Source organism: Temnothorax americanus, unplaced genomic scaffold (assembly GCF_048541705.1).
Source record: "Temnothorax americanus isolate GAGA-0224 unplaced genomic scaffold, ASM4854170v1 Scaffold33, whole genome shotgun sequence".
NCBI lineage: Eukaryota > Metazoa > Arthropoda > Insecta > Hymenoptera > Formicidae > Temnothorax > Temnothorax americanus.
The window spans coordinates 2,399,432-2,421,229 of NW_027509475.1; the positions used below are offsets into that span (position 1 = coordinate 2,399,432).

At 40.5% G+C, this 21,798-nt stretch overlaps 5 protein-coding genes and 2 long non-coding RNA genes across 16 annotated transcripts in view; 3 read left to right on the plus strand and 4 right to left on the minus strand.

Annotated features, from left to right (window-relative positions):
* The window catches only part of Flo2 (flotillin-2), a 73,799-nt gene extending 69,821 nt beyond the window's left edge, over positions 1-3,978 (minus strand). Inside the window, exons 1-2 of one of the 3 annotated variants that reach the window (XM_077413500.1) lie at positions 1,712-1,949; positions 1,278-1,348 (exon numbers count right to left, since the gene is read on the minus strand). In XM_077413500.1, the coding sequence (XP_077269626.1) occupies positions 1,278-1,326 (49 nt within the window). In that variant the 5' untranslated portion in view covers positions 1,327-1,348; positions 1,712-1,949. Of the gene's footprint in view, positions 1-1,277; positions 1,950-3,839 lie in introns of those variants that run through there. The other 2 variants (XM_077413501.1, XM_077413499.1) reach the window with 2 other exon arrangements.
* LOC143901325 (uncharacterized) lies at positions 3,894-5,181 on the minus strand. Its single transcript, XR_013258040.1, has 2 exons — positions 4,689-5,181; positions 3,894-4,019 (listed from the first exon to the last, which is right to left on the minus strand). It is a non-coding gene; the product is annotated as an uncharacterized LOC143901325 (long non-coding RNA).
* A 152-nt stretch (positions 5,182-5,333) lies between these two features.
* Positions 5,334-7,008, plus strand: Psmg1 (Proteasome assembly chaperone 1). 2 transcript variants are annotated; one of them, XM_077413515.1, is made up of 6 exons: positions 5,334-5,425; positions 5,575-5,688; positions 5,805-5,884; positions 5,975-6,138; positions 6,263-6,455; positions 6,576-7,008. In XM_077413515.1, exons 2-6 carry the CDS (start codon positions 5,591-5,593, stop codon positions 6,758-6,760), a joined length of 720 nt encoding a protein of 239 aa, XP_077269641.1. In that variant the 5' UTR covers positions 5,334-5,425; positions 5,575-5,590; the 3' UTR covers positions 6,761-7,008. The 2 variants fall into 2 exon arrangements, with proteins under 2 accessions (XP_077269641.1, XP_077269642.1); XM_077413516.1 differs by having other exon boundaries at positions 5,424-5,483.
* Positions 6,924-9,334, minus strand: Cyck (cyclin K). Its single transcript, XM_077413502.1, has 7 exons — positions 8,848-9,334; positions 8,510-8,641; positions 8,301-8,406; positions 8,134-8,191; positions 7,858-8,030; positions 7,604-7,753; positions 6,924-7,521 (listed from the first exon to the last, which is right to left on the minus strand). Exons 1-7 carry the CDS (start codon positions 9,064-9,066, stop codon positions 7,109-7,111), a joined length of 1,251 nt encoding a protein of 416 aa, XP_077269628.1. The 5' UTR covers positions 9,067-9,334; the 3' UTR covers positions 6,924-7,108.
* A 380-nt stretch (positions 9,335-9,714) lies between these two features.
* LOC143901297 (ribosomal protein S6 kinase 2 beta) lies at positions 9,715-14,154 on the plus strand. 2 transcript variants are annotated; one of them, XM_077413458.1, is made up of 13 exons: positions 9,715-10,018; positions 10,340-10,534; positions 10,683-10,764; positions 10,855-11,015; positions 11,181-11,287; positions 11,376-11,553; positions 11,686-11,851; positions 12,015-12,167; positions 12,295-12,560; positions 12,672-12,920; positions 13,041-13,261; positions 13,381-13,642; positions 13,852-14,154. In XM_077413458.1, exons 1-13 carry the CDS (start codon positions 9,965-9,967, stop codon positions 13,978-13,980), a joined length of 2,223 nt encoding a protein of 740 aa, XP_077269584.1. In that variant the 5' UTR covers positions 9,715-9,964; the 3' UTR covers positions 13,981-14,154. The 2 variants fall into 2 exon arrangements, with proteins under 2 accessions (XP_077269584.1, XP_077269583.1); XM_077413457.1 differs by having other exon boundaries at positions 9,717-10,018; positions 13,041-13,279.
* Phax (phosphorylated adaptor for RNA export) lies at positions 14,011-18,046 on the plus strand. Of its 2 annotated transcripts, none has more exons than XM_077413504.1 (4): positions 14,011-14,150; positions 16,148-16,769; positions 17,150-17,425; positions 17,526-18,046. In XM_077413504.1, the coding sequence occupies exons 1-4, from the start codon at positions 14,130-14,132 to the stop codon at positions 17,789-17,791; spliced, it is 1,185 nt and encodes a 394-aa protein (XP_077269630.1). In that variant the 5' UTR covers positions 14,011-14,129; the 3' UTR covers positions 17,792-18,046. The 2 variants fall into 2 exon arrangements, with proteins under 2 accessions (XP_077269630.1, XP_077269629.1); XM_077413503.1 differs by lacking the exon at positions 14,011-14,150 and adding an exon at positions 14,292-15,545.
* A 458-nt stretch (positions 18,047-18,504) lies between these two features.
* LOC143901326 (uncharacterized) lies at positions 18,505-20,935 on the minus strand. Of its 5 annotated transcripts, none has more exons than XR_013258041.1 (4): positions 20,795-20,935; positions 19,994-20,224; positions 19,602-19,858; positions 18,505-19,515 (listed from the first exon to the last, which is right to left on the minus strand). It is a non-coding gene; the product is annotated as an uncharacterized LOC143901326 (long non-coding RNA). The 5 variants fall into 5 exon arrangements; XR_013258043.1 differs by lacking the exon at positions 20,795-20,935 and adding an exon at positions 20,698-20,714; XR_013258045.1 differs by lacking the exon at positions 20,795-20,935 and adding an exon at positions 20,596-20,611.
* Between the last annotated feature and the right edge of the window lie 863 nt (positions 20,936-21,798).

Genomic DNA, 21,798 nt, shown 5'->3' on the forward strand with positions numbered 1-21,798 from the left:
CAAATGGATTGATGATGGTAGAAGCGATATTACAACGAGGCCGAGGGAGGGGGAAGGGGGATAAACGAAAAATATTCTCTAACTTCAGCGAATAAGCGTTGCCTTTAAATGTTGCGTTTAAATCGTGACGTAAAAAAGGAGATGAGTCATAGTTTTTTTTATCCGTCTATTTGGGTAAATCTGAAGAATAGTAGCCTCCTCACCGCGTTCGTTCTACTTGGGCTTACGCGACGCGTTTTTGCACGAAACGACCAACGCTGGGCAGAAAAAAGTGTCGCTCTGCCCCGCGAAGCGAGATATTAACGGTTAAAGTTGACAGGAATCAGGTCGGTACGGCAGGTCTCATAACCTGATAATCGTCAACTTTAACCGTTAATATCTCGCTTCGCGGGGCAGAGCGACACTTTTTTCTGTGCCAGCGTCGGTCGTTTCGTGCAAAAACGCGTCGCGTAAGCCCAAGTTGAACGAACGCGGTGAGGAGGCTACTATTCTTCAGATTTACCCTCCTAACAGAATATGTCATTACATCGCGTCACTTTAATGTGCTAATAGTCGACATCCTTTCGTTCTAATCAGACGTCGTGACTAGTTTACAAGCTTATAGCAAATATGACGATTTATTAACGTTACAATTTTCACCAAACAATATTTCTACATGTGTGCGAGAGTGTTATCGTTTAATTTATTATTTTATATTACGTTGACATAATTTTTAATCCGCGTTCTTATTGGAACACTACAAACGTCAACAAAAAATTGACTACGACGAAGCATAATGTAACATGATAATTAACTAGCGTACACTCATACGAAGAAATAAATAAACTGGATGTTCTTGTTACTTCTCAAAAGTCGCAGCCGGAACCTGACCTGACCTTGACCTGACATTATTTTTTAAGATAGTCTTATCTTTTTAATTGCTTTCCATTTACACTCAAGTGATCTAAGTCACTCAATTATGACGTATTACATATTTTATACTCAGGTAAGATATGTCACTTGCTTATTTTGGTGACAAAGCTCGCGCATAATAACACAGGTTCATAGCCTCACTTTTAACGTGAGTCTATTAGATTCATTAAAGCACATGGTCTCGATTGTGGATAAAAACTCAGTTGAATCTCACTTGCCAGCATGCAAAAAGACCGTGCATTCAACTGAGTTATGACGTCACAAGTGAGACGTATCTGAGTTTTGATGTAAATAGAAAGCAACTTTTATTTTTAACAAAAATAACCGACTTTTAGAAAACGCTAAGATACTAACGCTGTCCTTACCTGATACAACGAGAGCTTCGTTCGGGCCGCAGGTGTGAACGTTTCCCATCGTCAGAATTAACCTTACTTTTCTTCCAACCAAAATAATACTCCAACAATGAGGGTGGTGAGGATGATAATGACGATGACGATGACGATGACAATGACGATGACGATGACGATGATGATGACAATGACGATGACGATGATTACGACGGCGACGGCGACGACGTCGACGACGGCGACGGCGACGGCGACGGCGACGGCGACGGCGACGGCGACGGCGACGGCGACGGCGTCGGCGGCGACGACGGCGACGACGACGACGACGACGACGACGACGACGACGACGACGACGACGACGACGACGACGACGGCGGCGACGGCGGCGAAGACGTCGACGACGTTGGCAACGACAACAAAAACAAGATCGGTGCGAAAAAGACGACACTAACTAGGATATCGATAACACTGGATGCACGTGACGCGGTACACAGTAACGTAATTTAACAAGAGATTGTTTCAAAACACCCGGCGAATTATTAATAACATATAACGCGTTAATCGTCGCGTTAATCGGACAAGGTTACGATATCAGCGATTGCCACTGCCACTGCACGAAATCGTTCATGGTTTTAAAAAGTCCCTATCAAATGTAAGAAACACTCTAATGGTGGGTTTTCATATGGGCAGTGAAATCACACATACTACGCGAGCGTTAAGGCCTTCACACATAAAATGCCGTAAGGACGTAAAACGTAAGCGTAAGAAAATCGATCAATCCCACGCGAGTATTTTCCCCTACTGGGATTACGGACGGTACCAATCCCACGCGAGTATTGTACTGTCCGTACGCCGAGTAGGGGAAAATACTCGCGTGGGATTGATCGATTTTCTTACGCTTACGTTTTACGTCCTTACGGCATTTTATGTGTGAAGGCCTTTACGCGACGTCCTTCGCGTAAACGGGCGTTTTCTTCGCATAAACGGGCGTTTGTAGTAACTTACGATACGTTACTCCGCGTAAACGAGTGATACATCGTAAGTTACTACAGCGGTAAAGCTCGCGTAAACGTAGTAACAGTAGGCTTGTTCGCGTTGCTCGTTGCTTGAAATCCCCAAACATTTTTGCACTTGAACGGAGATAACGATATCGTCGGCCGTTGGAGAGAGAGAAAGCGAAGATGCTGAGTGCAAAAAGTGCAAGCAACGCGAACAGACCCAGAGTATAAGCACAGTTATATAGGTATAATAGCAAATTCGAACACTTGCACTAGTGCACACTGACAACGAGTGTGCACTAAGGCTGGTTTATAACCTATTCGTATATTTAAAGTCGCTCTTAAATACACATTTAAAAACTTTTTAGCCAATAATGCTAGGTCTACACGGCGAGTCGTAAAGTCGTGAGTCGTAAGACGCGACCACGCACAGTCGCGTCGGCGTCGTCTCCTCAACGTCGCGTGTGCGTGGTCACGTCTTACGACTCACGACTTTACGACTCGCCGTGTAGACCTAGCATATTTTGTCCCAAGTAATTATTGCATCGCGGGACAAAACAATGTGTAACGATACGCCTCTTTTTCTCGCGTTTTGCCTCCATGTCGCAAGTGTTTACTAGCACAGAAGGAATATATAGCGACTTTACGCTGGATGCTCGTTCATTGGTTTAGCGGTCTTATATAAAGCTCTACGCTTATATAGGTGTTTTAAGCCCTAAGCCTTAAGAACGTGTTCGATCACAGTTGAATTTGAGGAGAATTGACTGCGCGTGGTCACGTTCTTAGGGCTTAGGGCTTAAAACACCTATCGTAGACGGGCACTTATGCTTAAAGTCTTATATGGCCCGTATTCATATATGTCGGATCTTATTATTTCAAGACTGTCTACCCGGGCTGCGTTCAGATTCCCCACTCCACCCGAGTGCTAAAAATCCTATAGTATACGTTACGTAGTATACACACTATAGATTTTCAGCACTTGCCGGCACTTGGGTGGGGAATCGGAACGCACCACCCCCGACTCCCGACTCCCGACTCTCCCGAGTGACGAAAACCTATACCGCGCGTGACATATGCTATAGAATTTTTTGCACTCGGGTCACTCGGGTGGGAAATCCGAACTCCCGAACAAATCCAAAGTAGACGTATGTACGTTGTTTCGAGAAATAATAATAAAAAAAAAAAAAAACGTATATTTCCGAGTAAAAAACATTGAGTCAATCAACGGTAACATTTGCATACGTTTCACTACAGTAAAATTAATTAAATAATAATTGGATACTCAAAAGGTTCAAGTCTCGAATGAAATATTTGTCTGCGTGATCGCGCTCAACGATTGACGTTGAACGACGCAAAAATATCTCGGCGCGCGGCGTTACGCGAATTTCTATATTCGCAAAGTAAAACACATTGTTGAATAAAGATCATTTGTACGATCGTCTATGTGTAGAAATCTTTTATCGGTCTCCTACAGATTTGCAGCTATAAAATATACATTTCTAATTCAATAATTTCCCTAATTGTGCGTCGCCTTCATGGTATCAGACATTAGACCACATATCACAATTGACAAATGACTCACCGACGGGATCTGTTGAACAGTTCTACTCCGATAATCCATTTATCCTCAAGTACGCATTGCCACTGCGATATGTCAGCTCCAAATTATTTTCTGTTATGCTGCTAGCCCTGCTGCGTCTCTCTCTCTCTCTATCTGTTTCTTTGCCACAGAGAGGTACTCTCATCCTTCAGCAGTGTACAACTGTAACATCACAAAAATATATTAATTTAAACATTTCACATACCACACTAATTAATGGACAATATATCATTGCGATACTCGTATTATTATATCGTCCGTATATCGAATGCGACAGATTAATTTTCAAGTGAAACTTTTGCAGAAATGAAGACGAAGGAAAAACGCACAATTTTCTACATCTATAAAGGACCTTCGCGCTGGTCTTTCTTTCTCGTCTCTTTGGAATTTTGTTTAGCCTTCCTCGTTACTCCATTATTAACGAAGGCTACACAAACGTTCGAAGAAAAACACACCCGGCGTACAACAAAATAGCATTGGGAGTACTTATATCGATATATTCTTTCCTTTCGATACGACATATCCCTACTTCCGAGGCCTCCCTTGAGGGGATTGAAATTAGTAAAAAAAATTTTTATATCTTCAGATAGGGACTTGAATTATTAGTTCTCGCAAAAATCAAGCGTTTTATTTTCAACTTGACTTGAGAACGTCCGAAAACGTAGTTTGCCGATAATGTTCCAAATCGAGAATGCTTGAACGCGGATTACGCGACGAGCGAGGCTGTCGTAAGTAAAGCGCGTTGCGTCCAGCGTCCAGCTCAAGTTACGCGAAGAAACGAACACTCATCACTCATGTTTATTGTACGTGCAAGTAAAATCGCGCGCGTACCTCGCTGTCCGAATCCGAGCTCGCATCTGCTCGCGTCCTCGACCCGTGAAGCGCGCGCCACTCCAGGGCGTTCAAAACGCGCGCGGTGATCGCCTATCGCCTTCGTCTCGGCGATCTCGCTCGCCGCGACGTCGCCGTGTCGTCGGCGAGCTGCTCGAGCAGGTGCTCTCGGCGCTCCTCGACGGGATTGACCGGCGCCGGCGACGACGCCGACGCCTCCTCGTCGCTGATGGCCGATAGCGAACGTGTCCTCGTCACCGGACGGGACGGCGGACTCCATTGTCCTTCCCGATGCTTACGCCTCACGTCTACGCCTCGGCCTCGCCGTTCGCGATTACGTCGATTACGCGCGTACCTCGGTACCTCCGTTTCCAGACGATAACTTCCCGAGTTTCCGACGTTCCGACTCCGTGCGAAACGCACGAGAACAAACTAGCCGACGCGAGCAAACTGGACTGGGGCTGGAGCGATTGGGATATTGGGATTGGGAGCGATCAGCGAACGCGCGAACTGGCGGGCGGCCGCCGCGGCCGGCGTTGCGAAAATTTCAAACTTGAGATCAATCTCGAATCAGATCCGCGCAGGGCAGCCAACGTGATAGAACTCGATACCCTCGATACCGACGGCAGATCGCGCGCGAATCGAGTCGGTGTCGGTAATGTCTGCGCTCTACGATTACCACCTCGGGCCGCTTGGCTTGGGCTCCACCTGACCCACCTAACCTGACAATTCGCGAGGTTTGCTATTTGCTATTTGCTATTTGCTTTTGCTTGGCAACGTGTTCGCAGTTGTTTCGTAAGAAAGAAATGGACACGCAATTTAGAATTTAGAAGAATGTAAACTCTGATTCTCGACGTTCGACGTCTTAATTTCTCTTACGTTCTAGAGCCGTTAACTCAAAAATGGTTAGTCACTTTGGAGAAGTGATATTTCCTTCGTCGCGAGCGTTTTGGGACGACGAGGACGAATACGAGCCAGCAGACGATACGGAACGTTGTTCGTGAGTTGAAATTACGCGTCGCGTCGTAATTACGATCATCTTTTAATTACGATCGCTCGTCGTTACGCGACATTCGTTATACGTGAGATAATCCAAAAGCAATCGCACGATTTCAGAAAGTTGTACGTTCGCTGGTTGAAAACTAAACCGGAGCGTATGCAAAAGTTCATCACAGTGGAGGGAGACCCGTTAATTCGTAATATTAACTTATATACCGTTTTCAGATCATCTATGCCAACTCTTACGAACTTTTAATCGCTGGACCACGTGTTTTATTTGTTTCTAGCTTTCGCGGAGCAATGTTTGTGTTCCAAAACGGAGGAAGCGTGCGTCGTGGAAAATGAAAATCGTAGAAAAGTTTCAGTTATTTATCAAATTGACGAACAAATATACATGTGTATAATTTTACCAGAGTTTGACGCAAAAAATGCTGGAAAGCTTGTAAACCAGGCACGTATCGTACTCGATTATAGTTGACGCGCGTATCACGTTCGTCTATCTTTCAACGTTTCGTCATTTTACAACGCTAATCTCTAATCTATAAATTCTAAAGAATATGTATTTACTTTTACAGATGTACGATTTATTACCAAGTTCGGAGAGCACAATTTCAATAGCGTGTCGTCATGTATCGCAGTTTATAAGTACCACGGTCCCAGAGACTCCGTCGTTTTTAAGAATACTGGCTACCAAAACGACAAATGTCGCAAAATGTCAGATTGAACCATTGGAACAACCAAATATCGTATTTGGAGTTGGCGCGGGAGGTTCGTATTTATAAGCAGTTGAAATAGAGCGTACACGAGAGATCCGTGCGCCGTGCGCCAAGCTATGGAGAGAAGAACGTTGTACAAAAGTTAAACCATTTCTGTCCATCTGTTTCACAGTCTTGTCTTATGCCGAACTCACGGGCATGCCAGCCAAATTATACATATTGTACATCGACAGTTTCGCGCTGGATTCCAAATGTGCGGAACCAATTTTACAAGTTTTAACCGATGAAATACCTTGTAAGTTGCGGCAACCAAAATTTGCGGAAAATCCTTTCGGCAAAGGAAATCTTTACGCGTGAACGTCTAGCGAAGATTCTATTCTATTCTCCCTTCTACGCTTGATATCCGAACCACGTAGATACACAAGTCGAACGCTTAATTCCCGCTTCGTATATCGTATCGTGAAAACTATGAAGAAAAAAAACGTTTGCCTTATTTATAAGGAGATACTGTACAAAGAAGGAGAGTTTACCATTATATTACTGTATATGCTATAAAAATACAGTACATCGTACACAAAACTTACAATTAAATCGACGTCTCTTCACACACGTCTACCATATTTATCTTTATAATTAAGGACAATGACATCGACAACGAGATACAACTCGTATATTTGTTGGATGCGCGATACGTTGGTTTCCACGTTACGGTTGCGGTGGATAATAGCTACGTGGCGGCGCGGCCGGCGGCGGAATTGGATTATTCGCTGAAAAATAGGACGCGTTTGTTGGGTAGGAATACGATTGAAAAACGGTTTGATTGGCAGTCGGTGCCGCTGATGGCGGTGTCGGGCGAATAGCAGCGGACGATCCAATGGGATGTATCGTCGGCACGATATGATTCATCGTATTTACGGAAGGAGGAGGAACCGAAACGTTCGTAGGTGGAAACGCCGGTGGATAATTTGCGTTGTTGGACGCAAACGTCGTCGAATATGTGGGAAAGTGCGCCGTTGAGGTGTCCATCGGTTTTATCGTATCCGCGACGTCCGTAGCTGGACCGCCGTTTGCAGAAACTGTTGACGCTTCGATGCTTTTGGAAGACATTCCGGGCGTAACTGTAACCGTTCGTCGCGACCGTTCCTTATTTATCCGTTACTTTAATACGCGACTGATAAATTTATAGCGGTTGCTACTTACCGTTTGGTGTATTAGACGCAGATTCTATAGTAGCAGCAGCGGTGATGGATCGTTCTCCGCACACTTCGCTAGACGGTACCATAGGTGGCGAGTCTGGTGGTTTTGTATTATTAGCTTGCGAATATAAATCCAATACCTGATGACAAATATCTAGAGAAATACGTTTAACACGTCAGAGCTCGTACCGTAGTTGACCGGCTGTAACAACGGACAACGGCAACGGATACCACGAGATGAAAATTATGCGAGATTACCTTCCAAAAGATCCATAGTCACATCTTCGACAAACATATCCCACCATCGTAAATGTTTCGGTTGTCTGCCAACCCAATCTACCACTTCGAATTTGCTTAGCTTTCCCGCCAAGTACATTAGAGCGACAGCTATGATCTCTGGCTCCCACTGTAGCGACAGAGTGGTACATAAACTAAAAGACGCAACGTACAAATAAGCTTTTCGTCACGCGAAATATTAACACAACGACACACGTAGGATGGCATTTTATCGTTGCTTCGTATGTTTATATATACCTGTCGTTGACAAATGTCCAAGCCATTTGAACCATCTTTTGCAACTTGTTCTTATCGCCTACAACGAGAGACCATTTTCTTTAGAAATATCTGTATATCTCGCGAGCGTACGATCCCCTCTAATAATGTTCCGTATGATTTTACGATAAGCGCAGTATTTAACGTACCTTTCAGACACTTTGCATATTTTAGTAAATAGCTGTATGGATGTTCCACTTGTAGATCAAATTTAATAGTTTGTAATAAAATTCGCTCCAGGATCAATACTTCTTCCTAGAGAGAAGAAAAAAAAGGAAAAAACTCGATATATAGGGGGGCACAAATGTTACGTATCTATGTCAAGGTATCTCTTTCGGTACAACTTTCGACTACTTACTTTAGGATCTTCTCCAAAAGTCATGAACTTCTGTTCCGACACCAACGTTTTGGCAGTCCTTATAATGTCCTTGCATTTCTTTGGAGTTTCCTCCACTTTGCCAGCTAGGAGTAAACAGCAGCAAGCCGTTACCTACAACGTCACGGTAATGTAATTCTGAGACACGTACGCGACGCGCGCGCGCGTTAATATACGCTGATCAATCCTGACACCTGACACCTGACGTAATTAATTAACTTGGGACTTGAGTTGCAAAATATATATATATATATATTATATATAAAATATACAGGTGTGTGGGTGCGTGCACATGTATACTTAACACTTACGATACTTACATATCGCGGAAAGTTCTTGAACGAATGAAACATGTAGAATCGATGAAAATAGACAACACCCGTTGCCATCGTGTTGTAACCTAAATCCATTTTTGTCCCGGTGTCTATTATAAAACGTGCGCCTTCCTTTCGATATCTACATTCCGTCTCGTAATCGATACCATCCTGAATAGACGGTGTGTTGCGAAGTTCTTTTTTCTCGTAATACCAGCACGGCATGTTTAAACTGGTTTAAACCACTTCTCAAATAGCATTTAATATTAGCAACGATTATTAAATCCTTGACGTCCAACGACACGCTGACATTCCTTGACGTGCTTCGCCAATATATTTACCGATAACTGTGATACCTTAATTAGGAAAACTTGAGAAACTGACACGTGTGTTTTACGGCAGTTCCGATTAATTAATACATTAGTGCACTAAATGGCAAATAAACGTACAACCACAACACAACCTTCCTCCCTAACCTTGCACTTGCAACTTGCACACGGCCAGGCTGGCAGCAGGCAGGCCAGGCAGGCCAGGCAACAGACAAATAGGAACAGGAAATAGGGCCATCGATCCAAAAATTGCTTGTGGTGTGTGTGGTATGTAGTACGTACATACATACATACATACATACATACATACATGACATGACATGTGCATGCTGTACGTGTATGATATATGTGATGTATATGTGTGTGGTGTATGTATGTGTATGTGTACGCATCGTCATACGTACATCCGCGCGCGCGCGCGCGTGTTATATATTATAAATATAATCCGACACGGGGGGTATATATATAAGTTACACATATGCATGCATGTACATACATTATGTACATACATACATATCTATAGTAGTGGTCTCATGTCTCATCTCAGAATCTCAGGTCTGGTCAGTACTGTGACTGTCACTTAAGTAGTGCTTAGTAATCAGTAGTGGTTAATATAGTTGATCTCTGTGAATCTTCGCTGTTGGTTCGTTGTTGATCAAACTCAACTACGGTAAAGTTGCTTTTTGCGAATAAATGCTCGTGTGTGTGTACATGTTGGTAACCTCGTTTAATAAAATAACAAGTGCTTCGCGAAAACGTTTGCAATTCTGAAAATAGACAAAACTTTAGATATAATGCCGTTGGCGACTCTAACGGCTCCTTGGACTGAGCATCGTACAGATGAGAAGGTAAAACTCTCTTAATTTCTTTCTGAATTGAAAACAGTATTCTCGAATATTGCTCTCTCTCTCTCTCTCTCTCTCTCTCTCTCTCTCTCTCTCTCTCTCTCTCTCTCTCTCTCTCTCTCTCTCTCTCTCTCTCTCTCTCTCTCTCAATACTCTTGGGATTTTCTTCGAGACAGCGAATTCCAAATGAAGGACGTTGCCGCCTTTTCAGAAATACTTTTCAGAAATACTTGTTCCATTCTTTTTCCTTCGCTTTTTCACATTCAAGATCGGGGAAAATATTTCTTCATTTTCTGTTCAATTTTTTGTTTTGCATATGTTTAGCAAAGTACAGAAATTCTTCCGGCTGAAAATCAGGAAGAAACGATGATTACTCAAGGAAATTTAATTGAAAGATCAAACGGTTGCTCGGAATCTCACGAGATCGAGGTACGCGATATGGCGAGGGATGGTTACGAGAAAGCCGAACCTTCTCACTTTGAATTATTAAAAGTCCTTGGCCAAGGATCCTTTGGCAAGGTAAGAATAGGGATGAGCGCGCGGTGCGCGCGTATGCCTGTATGCGTGCGCCGCTAGTGCGCGTGTAGTATATAAATATTATTACTTATATTGCATACCGCACGTATATAATATATCATTTTATTTTGCTTCTTCGATATTTTTGCAGGTATTTTTAGTAAGAAAAGTCGTTGGAAAAGATAGTGGGACTCTATACGCTATGAAAGTCTTGAAGAAGGCGACCTTGAAAGGTACGTGGTCTGGAAATTGATTAGCGAGCGTTTGCAACCGTCTCACAGATTTTATTCGGTAATTATTTCATTATATCCGCTTCTCTTTAGTTCGCGACAGAGTCAGAACCAAAATGGAGAGAAACATATTGGTAGATGTGGAACATCCGTTCATCGTGCGACTGCATTATGCGTTTCAAACCGAAGGGAAACTTTACTTAATTCTAGACTTTCTGAGAGGTGGCGATCTCTTTTCCAGATTGTCCAAAGAGGTGATTGTTATACTTGAAAATCAGCAGATGTATCGTCGTGCCTACACTTTCCAACGCGTCCAAGACTTGCGTTCTCTACGTGTCTAATTAATAAGAGCACGCAAACAACGATTGTTTGAGAGAACGATCATATTTGTAATTATATCGGTATAATTAACGTTTCAGGTAATGTTTACGGAAGATGACGTCAAGTTTTATTTGGCTGAACTAGCACTCGCATTGGATCATATACATAAACTCGGAATTATTTATCGGGATTTGAAGCCCGAAAAGTTGGTATTGCGTTTACACGTTATACCTATATATTTCATAGGAATCTGCTATTAAAATATTCGATTAATCTCTTCTTTTACGCGCCAGCATTTTGTTAGACACGGAAGGCCATATATCTTTAACGGATTTTGGCTTGAGCAAGCAACCTTTGGACGATTCGAAAGCGTATTCGTTTTGTGGCACTGTCGAATATATGGCACCGGAAATTGTCAACAGAAAAGGACATACTTTTACAGCGGATTGGTGGAGTTTCGGTGTCTTAATGGTTAGAATTGAAATTTTATATAGCACATGTGGATGATCGGTGCGATCGTTGAAACGTACTGTGTACAAGGATGTAAAAGGAGAGTCAAAAAGCGTTTATACGAGGCACTTTTTGCTGGTTTTTTTTTTTCAGTTTGAAATGTTAACAGGCGCTCTTCCGTTCCAAGGTGCAAATCGTAAAGAAACGATGACGCAAATCTTGAAAGCTAAACTCGGAATGCCGCACAATCTTTCGTCGGAAGCACAAGCACTTTTGAGAGTATTGTTCAAGAGAAATCCAGCGAATCGTCTTGGATCTGGTAATGTAAAAAAAGGACCAGATGGATGGGGGAGGAGGGAAAACCTTGCGTTATCTCAACATCGTTCACGTGCTTTGAAAAAATAATGAAGCTTTGAGCGAAACTAATCCGCTGTCACACACGTATGAGATAGTCCCTTTACGTAAATCCTTTTATTTCTTAGGTGGAGTGGAAGAAATTAAAAGCCATATTTTCTTTGCTACCATCGACTGGGACGCTCTTTATAAAAAGGAAATAAGACCGCCGTTTAAACCAGCTGTTCGAGAAGACGATGCGTTTTACTTTGATAATGAATTCACCTGTAAAACACCTAAAGGTGACTTGTAAAGAAAAAAAAAACGGAAAAATAAGTGGAAGAACAGTGGAGTAGACTCAAATTAATAATAATTACTCTCTCGCGTGCTAATATCTTTATTAAATCTCTGGTATCTTTTCTCTCACAGATTCTCCCGGAGTACCACCCAGCGCAAACGCTCACGAATTATTTCGCGGATTCAGTTTTATCGCACCGTGTTTGCTCGCGGATGTGGATCACGTTATGTCACCCGAGTATCGAAACTATGATAATATTAGCGCCATTTTTCCAACCTATGTCAATCCTGTTTCCATAACTGACGAGTATGAATTTAAACACGAAATTGGCAGAGGAAGCTACAGCGTGGTATATTTGGCTATTCATATAGCATCCAAGATGGAGTATGCCGTAAAGGTAATGTCCTGTATAAAAGGTGATTTTAATTTAAAGTCTATCTTTAACGAGATGTACGTAAGAGGTAGAGAGAGAGAGAGAGAGAGGTAGCTAAATGACTGAATAAAATAGGTGATTGAGAAATTGAAACGAGATCCGACGGAGGAAATAGAAATTCTGTTGCGATACGGTAGGCATCCCCACGTTGTAACGTTGAGAGCGGTTCACGAAGACGACAAACGAGTGTATCTCGTATTGGAACTTTTGCGCGGTGGTGAGCTTCTCGATCGTTTACTACAGAGACGAAATTTTACCGAAAGGGAAGCTGCCGAGGTCATTTACACCGTTACGAGTGTGGTACATTATCTCCACGAGAACGGAGTAAGTGTGACGGAGTGTCGAGTCTTTAAGCGTACAATACGTCAAGCATGCATGTTTATATACATATTTAAATTTGTACGAAACGGTGAATCGTTGCTTAAAAAAAGAAAAAACAAATAGGTCGTTCATAGAGACTTGAAGCCATCAAACATTTTGTATACGAGACCTGGCGGTGACCCAACGACACTTTGTATATGTGATCTTGGTTTCGCGACGCAATTACGAGCGGAGAATGGTTTGCTGATGACGCCCTGTTACACAGCCAATTTTGTGGCGCCCGAAGTGTTGAAACGACAAGGATATGACGCAGCGTGTGACATTTGGTCACTCGGAGTTTTATTGTACATCATGCTAGTTGGGTACCGCGGAAACTTTGAAATGCCACTATAATTTTTATCATATGCGTTTATAACACGATTGGAAATGATTTGATTTGATTTGATCTGATCTGATCACACAGGCACACGCCTTTCCGTAACAGCCCAGGAGATAGCGCGAGCGATATATTAGGTCGTATTGGTTCGGGATATATAGATGTGGAAAGTGGGATATGGTGTCATATTTCCAACGAAGCTAAAGAATTGGTTAAGAGGATGTTGCACGTAGATCCCACTCGGAGACCTACGGCGGCTATGATTTTAAAGCATCCATGGATCGTAAATCGACATCGTATCCCTCCAAAAGTATTGCCGGATGTTATTAAAGATCCACATAGCCTGAAGGTATGTATTTTTTACTATCGAAATATGTAAAATATATAAAAGTAGGAGCCCCACCTCATTGTCAGTTCCGCGAATATTTCGTTAACTCTCCAGACTAGGTCGTCGTTAATGACAAATGCATCTAGCATCTATTTGGAAATACGTTTCATCACTATTACGCCTCAAGTTTATCGGCGCAACATATCTCACAGTATGGACTCGAATTTCAGATGGCAGTCGCAGAGACGTATAGAGTAATAGCGAGTAATCCGAGATCACCGCACATCGGTCCCGTGGTTATGTCCGAATTGGCACGTCGTAGAACACAAGGCAAATCCAGTGGTCTTACTCAAGTTTAACTTTAATATCTCTTGTACATAAAGCTTTTACTTTTATCTCAAAATGGAAATACTTGGACGCTAACAAAATCATATTTCCAAGTACAAGCAAAAGTAGTTTAAAGTGCCCATATTGTAAATGACGTTAATATCATCGTGGAAAGTATATAATGGAAAACGTTTATGAGACAGTGAGCCGAATGTGATATTTATTTATAGAGTTAATTACATATACCTATACGCACGCATGCACGCACATACATACTTAAGCCTAAGCACATGGATGTGCACACGCATGTGCTATGGCAGCTGGCAGCTGTGTTACGTGTTACGTGTGTTACCAAATACCCATGATTCCATAACGGAGGGCAAAAAAGATTTCAGTAAAAGTCGAAATGAGCAAGTTTAGTTACTTTTTAAATTATTTTTTTTACACTTGATCGTTTTATCTCATAGAAAAGAATCAGGAAAGTGGAAAAAGATGGTGCCTGGAATAATTGTGTCGAACTAATCAATAGTGATTTAATAATCCAAGTATTTCTCGCGCGACGTTACTCGTAAAATTTCATCTGTGCAAGTCGTGCAACGTAGTTAGATTAGTCAAATTAATTTTTTCGCTCAACCTATGCCGGATAAGTGTCTTTTATATTTCCGCCTAAACTCGTGGTTTGTAATTTTGGAACACTTGTGTAAAGATCTCGATGTTTGCGCAAATTTGAGTTCTAGAAGAAATATGATGGTGTAGTAACTGCAAAACACGGAATGAACGTATATATAATCATTGTTTTGCTGTGTAATACTTGGTTGATAATTTGTTTCTTCAACCCTGAGAGCGCCGAGCGGCCAATGACCAATGACAATCCATCCAATGATTGGGCCCTGGCCGTGGCCGCCCTGTCACTGGCCAGAGTAGGGCTAGTGAGGCTAGTCCAGTAAAAAAAACTCCAGGCACCGCAACTTGGGAGTTTTGCCATACTCCCCCCGTATTCTAGGGTGAATACAGATGGATTGCGATTTGCGATTGCGGGATGGCCGCGGCCGCTCTCAGCAGCTCTCGGGCCACGGAGCATGATTTCATGTGTAGCAGCCTTTAGTATGCATCTGCGCTCTGCGCTGAATGGTGTGGAATGGTATAAGCGGCTGAATTCGTTACATTTTACGCGTTTAGAAGTTTGGATTTGGTGTAAAAATTTACTTACGCTGTCTATTGCGGTGATAAGAAACAAAAATTTTTCATTCCGTCATGGAAATCAAATAGAAGAATTATATACAATGCCGTGATAAACAACATTTCGAGGTTTCGTCGCGAGAGAGTTTCTTTCTTTTTCAGATAGAAGAGTATATACAATACATTGTTAAACATTCGAGGATTTCGAGTCTTCGGTCGCGAGGTTTCTTTTTTTTTTCACAATAATTATAAGGCATTAGCTTTGGCGTGGGTGTGTACATGTACACGCGTGCTCGCGTGCGTGTGTTGTAAGACGTTTCCATTTATAAAGAAAAGACAGAGAAATAAATATTTCCTACTTAAGAGAATGGAAGCGGAGCCCGTAGACCTAGAAGATGGTGAAATCGTCGATGATGAGGTTAGAGAAATGCTGACAAATTTTTATTTAATATAAGTCTAACCTATATGAATCTCGTGTGTGTGTGTGTGTGTGTAAAACACACACACACACACACATATATATATATATATATATATCGAATAAATCAGTGTTATTTTCCAAACTATTGTTTTGAAAATAATCGTATCATTTCTTTAGATGTTTTTCTATTTTAATGTACGTATCTTTATCATGTACCTAGTCTAGATGTACCGTGCAATGTGGGATGTACCGTGATTATATGAAATAAGATAGAGGAAAGTAAAATGAAACGTGTTGATGAAATATTTAACTCTACGTTCTTCGAGTGTCTAGATAAACTTGTAATATTTATCGAACCGAACCATACTACGTCGAGAGAGAGAGAGAGAGATATTAAGCTAGATGTTGAAAAAATAAAATAATGTATCGCTCTGCGTTGCACGGTGCATCACATATTGTTGATTAATACAAATCATGCATTGTCGCTTACATAATATATGCTATAACGTGTTTCCTTATGTATTATTAGCCGTGTTACACATAAAAAATTTTTTGGTATTAACGAGTGTATTTTTCATACGTGTTATTTTTTTGTGTAGCCCACGGACGTTTTTGGAGCCTATAAAATTTTGCAAAGACCTCACGTAAAGCAAACACCTGTCACAGATGTATGCACAAAAATGCGATATAGCGACGAATCCGACGATTCTGCAGATTCCGAAAGTGATTCGGACTCGGATTCTACACAGGCTACGGTTAAAAAACCTAAACTGAAATTGAAAAAGAATAAGCATCAATGGAAGGATTCAACAACCAAGAATGACAAGTACAAAGTATGGTGTACTCAAATGCAGGAAGAATCTTTGACCGAAGACTTGACGTCGTGTGGCGTTACAAAGAAGTTGTATCAAGAACGCAGTGTCGAAAGTTACAATTTTACTCTACGGTACGCAGGGAACGGCAGGGAACCTTGTACGAATAATAGTTCTGACGAAGAAAAGGACATCGAACGTAGATTAACTAATAAAAGGACGACGTCAGATAGACGTAATGTAAAATTGAGATTAGGAAAAAGGAGAAACTCCTTTCAGGTGGATTCAGATAGTCAAAAAGGCTCGGTTAGAATAATACCAGCGTTATCTATAACTGTGGCGTCGACGGATGCTGACGTTGCTACTGACATAACCACAAAACTCGGTGAAAGAAAAGAGGTTCTCATAAGTAAGAAAATACATGTTTCAGAAAATATTTAAAACAGTACTTGGCAAATATAAATAATTGAAAGTGACTTTTTTTTCAACGTGTGCCACACAAGTTGCAATAGAGATGACAAATCTAACCTTACGTAAAAGCAACAAGATTCTCGTTTCACGTTAATTATGCAGCGATTATGATTTGATTAGTTAATTACAACAACGTGTAAAATGGATATAATATACCTATACCTATATACATATATATATATATACACACACACACATATGTATATGTATCTTTTTGGCTTCTGTACATAGTACGAAATGCTAAATTCCGTTTCATTAAGATGAAATATTAGATATTGCATTTACGTCAAGTTTTATATGTTTTTTTATTTGTAACAGGACGAGTGGTGGATATAATTGGTAAGCAGAAAGCTATCGATTTTTTTCAAAAGACGAAAAAGATTGAAGAACATGGTGGAATGCTTATAATGAATGGATCTCGTAGAAGAACTGCCGGTGGAGTATACTTTTGGTTAGTGAAAAATGACAAACATATCCCTCAAGAAAAGATAAGGGAGATATTTTATTACGACCAAAAAGAGAGCAGTGAACAAAGAAAGAAAACCAGCGCGTCAGGACGACAGAAGACGCAGGAATTAATGAGAAGCTTTGAAGGTAACGTATACTAATATTTACTTGGAAAAAATATTAAGGTTTCTATACATATCACGGGAAATGTTACAACAAAAATATATACGTTGTCTCGAACGTGCAGATGGATCCGAAAAAGATTTACCAGCTTTATTAACAAGAGCGGAACTTTCGACGAGACAAATTGCAGAGGAAGCAAGATTGCGACGTGGCGAAGGCATGGACAGAATACCAGTAGATTCCGATCGCACTGTATCAAACCCACCACCAAGTCCCGTAACGGATGATCCAGATCATTCCGAGCATCCACTGGTACAGAGACAGGTTCAAGATTATACCGACGATTTCCTTGACATTGGAGTGGACATAGACAGCATGGAAGTGCTCTAAACGTACATGCTTGATCTTACCGTTGCACATACTCCAACAGTGACTTGTATAACGTAATGCTTGTAATCAGTCGCACGAAAACGACATATATACGTATGTATACGTTGTATAGGTTGTATATCAATGCATATTAAAGATGACAAATAGACTGAAAATAGCGCGTACAAAACATACGCGCGTTCCGTCAAGTAACATTATACATGTTAAATTAACTCATTTTCTATTAAACATTAACCGAGGCCGTGTTTATCTAAATGATTTCCTCTTATTCAATTTTGCGTGCGTGCGCGTTAGGAGGGAGGGAGGGAGGGAGGGAGGGAGGGAGGGAGGGAGGGAGGGAGGGAGGGAGAGAGAGAGAGAGAGAGAGAGAGAGAGAGAGAGAGAGAGAGAGAGAGAGAGAGAGAGAGAGAGAGAGAGAGAGAGAGAGAGAGAGAGAGAGAGAAAAGCGATGTATCGATTATATTAGACTTTGTAATAATTTTATAAGCTAAAACATATTATAATAGTTTATCTGCCCGCCGAAACTACTACATATTATAATATGTACTACTACATATTATAATATGTTTTAGCTTATAAAATTATTACAAAGTCTAATATAATCGATACATCGCTTCTCCCTCTCCCTCTCTCTCTCTCTCTCTCTCTCTCTCTCTAGACAACATGTAAAAATACCTATTTTATGAGAAATGTGAAGAAAAAGTTGTACCTGGAACAATTTAATGCTTATTATTATTATTATTATTATTAATAAATTAAAAGATTAGAACTTGAAAAACTTTAATAATATAATTTGATAATTTATATTGAGTTTCTTCGTTATGTGATATTATTAAAATTAAACTTAAAATTTTGTTTTAATAATTTTGGATAAAGTTTCGAAAACGGTTGCCAGCTCCGATTTCAATAAAACTTTGTAAAAAGCTTCATTTTAAGTTGAAATAAAACGAACTTGTACAAAAAAATCATTTTTAAAAATAAAATAGTAAAATAATAGTTGGTGCGATATTTATTTAACAACGTATATGTTTTCTTACGTTATATTTGTTCTCTTTTATAATATTTATTATTATTATATTTGTATCTAATTTAAAATGTTTTCATATATAAAGTTTAATTTTTAACACACTTTCGAAATATTATCCAACTGTAATATTAAAAATTAATGTCAATTGTTCAATAACACAAAGACGGTAGTTTAATTGCACGCAATATTGGAGAGCGTCTTTATGGCGCAAGGACATGTGTGTGTGCTTCGTTGCGCAGCACGTCGCACGAACTCTACATTTTGTCGTGTGCTATGTGAGACCGATTATGAGGGGTTCAGAGACACAGTCGCGTAACTTGATAAATAAGCAGCAGAAGGTCATAGAAGAAGGGTCAGTCGATCGGACAATACCGTGTGCACGCGTTTTTCACCCCAGGGTTAATATGTAGGCGCGCCTAAACATCGGCAACCGGACAATGTAAAATTTATAGGACGATTTATTACATACACGACACTCACACATACGCGCTATCCGTGTCCTCTTTGATTTCAATAGACATCGGCCAAAGGAAGAAATTTTTGCAGAACGACCGGCTGGCTAAAAGTTGCTGCACGGTACTTTTCACGGCCTTGGTACGTTGGTCAACATATTGGAGATTTATCAAGTGTAAACGAATTCAGCACGTCGCTACCTCTGACGGGACTTTTAATTTCTGTCCACGCTGGTGTGTGGATCCTGTTTAAACCAAAAAACAATTATATACACATTTTCTGTACTATCCATTTAGTAGTTGTGTAACATTTAACCCTCTATATACATACATGTTGCGTGTATTCCGAGGCACAGCAACAGCAACATACAGTGTACATCTCCCCGAGTTGTGTTTTTGTTTGCCAGATAAAATTAAAAGGGCAGTCGATTAGTCACGTCCGGTAGTTCCTACAAGTCCTAGAACTTGACCGGGACGTGGACGAAAAAGTATGTGCAGTTTAATCGAGTTCTTGGACAAACAATGCGTCGTTTCCTTTTCTAACGTACTAGGAAACGTGATAATAGAACGCGCTTCAACGGGACATGTCTGCAAAAAATAATTTGGTTCATCCGCATTCTAAAGAACGTTTCAATACTTGACAACAACGATAATACGATATATTACGTTTATCAAAGATGTCATACAAACGCGTTATATACGTCTATTATACAATAAACGTACCTTGACACAGATACCACATCCAATGTACAGTTTCTCCGAAATGGCTGTTATTTTCCTGTTTGGCGTAAGTTTTATACAAAGTTTTCCCCGTCGTACTACAAGACAAGATCTCTTGCCGTCCTGTCTACATCGTTTAGGTTTACACTTGACTGAATTCACACGCCCTATACCGCGGTCAAACAATCCGTCTTCTCCAACGACTTTTTTTAGTGGCATGACGACACGGAACATCTAATTTAGGGAAAAAATATAGCTAGACTGCGTAATGGACAACGTAAAATGTAAGTACACGCGGAATATATCATAATAAAGCAAGGCAAGACAAAAAGCATACAACAAAATCTTAAAAAATAACATAAGGTAAAATATCAAGATGACAAAGACAAATAAAACATAAAACAACGTAGAGAATAATTTATAATCATGTCCTAGCTGACATATTTTAGTTTTACATTTCGAAGCTGTTTAGTTGATACGTCACATAATAATCATTATACATGTTGTTGTGTGTAACATCTGGAGTAACGTTGGTAAACAAGCAAAAAAGAGTGAGGACTAAGCAAACAAAAACATAATACATGAAAAAGCAAAAAATGCCGTACATTGTCATACTGACAGAATTTTAATTATCGCACGCGTAAAAGCCATGTTAATACCATGCGACTTCTAACCTCAAATCATAAATGACAACGTTGAAATACTACCGAAATAAATATCAATGCAATTGTGTGATGTGTATGTCGTTATCTATAAAGAATTTGAAAAGAAGCAAAATGTAATATAATATATATTTACGCTTACTCTTAAAAAAGTTAAAAACGTGATGTGGATACACACATCTACACACAGAAAGTGACTTCAAACTCTAAATTAACCTATAAAACGCGTTTCGATCTTTTCTCCTATAGAAACGGTCTATTTTTACATTCTTAAGATGCATCTCCATGGAGAGAAAAATAGCGGAACGGAACTAAAACGGACGTGCTCTGCGATTGGCTAAACTCTAGATTTTTACATTCTTAAGATGCATCCCCATGGAGAGAAAAATAGCGGAACGGAACTAAAACGGACGTGCTCTGCGATTGGCTAAACTCTAGATTTTTACATTCTTAAGATGCATCTCCATGGAGAGAAAAATAGCGGAACGGAACTAAAACGGACGTGCTCTGCGATTGGCTAAACTCTAGATTTTTACATTCTTAAGATGCATCCCCATGGAGAGAAAAATAGCGGAACGGAACTAAAACGGACGTGCTCTGCGATTGGCTAATCTCTAGATTTTTACATTCTTAAGATGCATCCCCATGGAGAGAAAAATAGCGGAACGGAACTAAAACGGACGTGCTCTGCGATTGGCTAATCTCTAGATTTTTACATTCTTAAGATGCATCCCCATAAAGTTAAAAATAGCGGAACGGAACTAAAACGGACGTGCTCTGCGATTGGCTAATCTCTAGATTTTTACATTCTTAAGATGCTGTTTATTGATACGGCACATAATAATCATTATACATGTTGTTGTGTGTAAAATCTGGGGGTAAAAGGTTTGGGAAAAAAGCAAAAAAGAGTGGGGCTAAGAAACAAAAAACCCCTAATACATGAAAAAAAACAAAAAAAAGCCTTTCATTGTCATATGACAGAATTTTTAAATTTTCGCACGCGTAAAACCCCTGTTTAAACCCTGGGGGCTTAACCTCAAATTTTTAAAAAAAATGACAAATTGAAATACTAACCCAAATAAATACCCAAGGGAATTGTGTGATGGGGTATGTCGTTATCTATAAAAAAATTTGAAAAGTAGATAA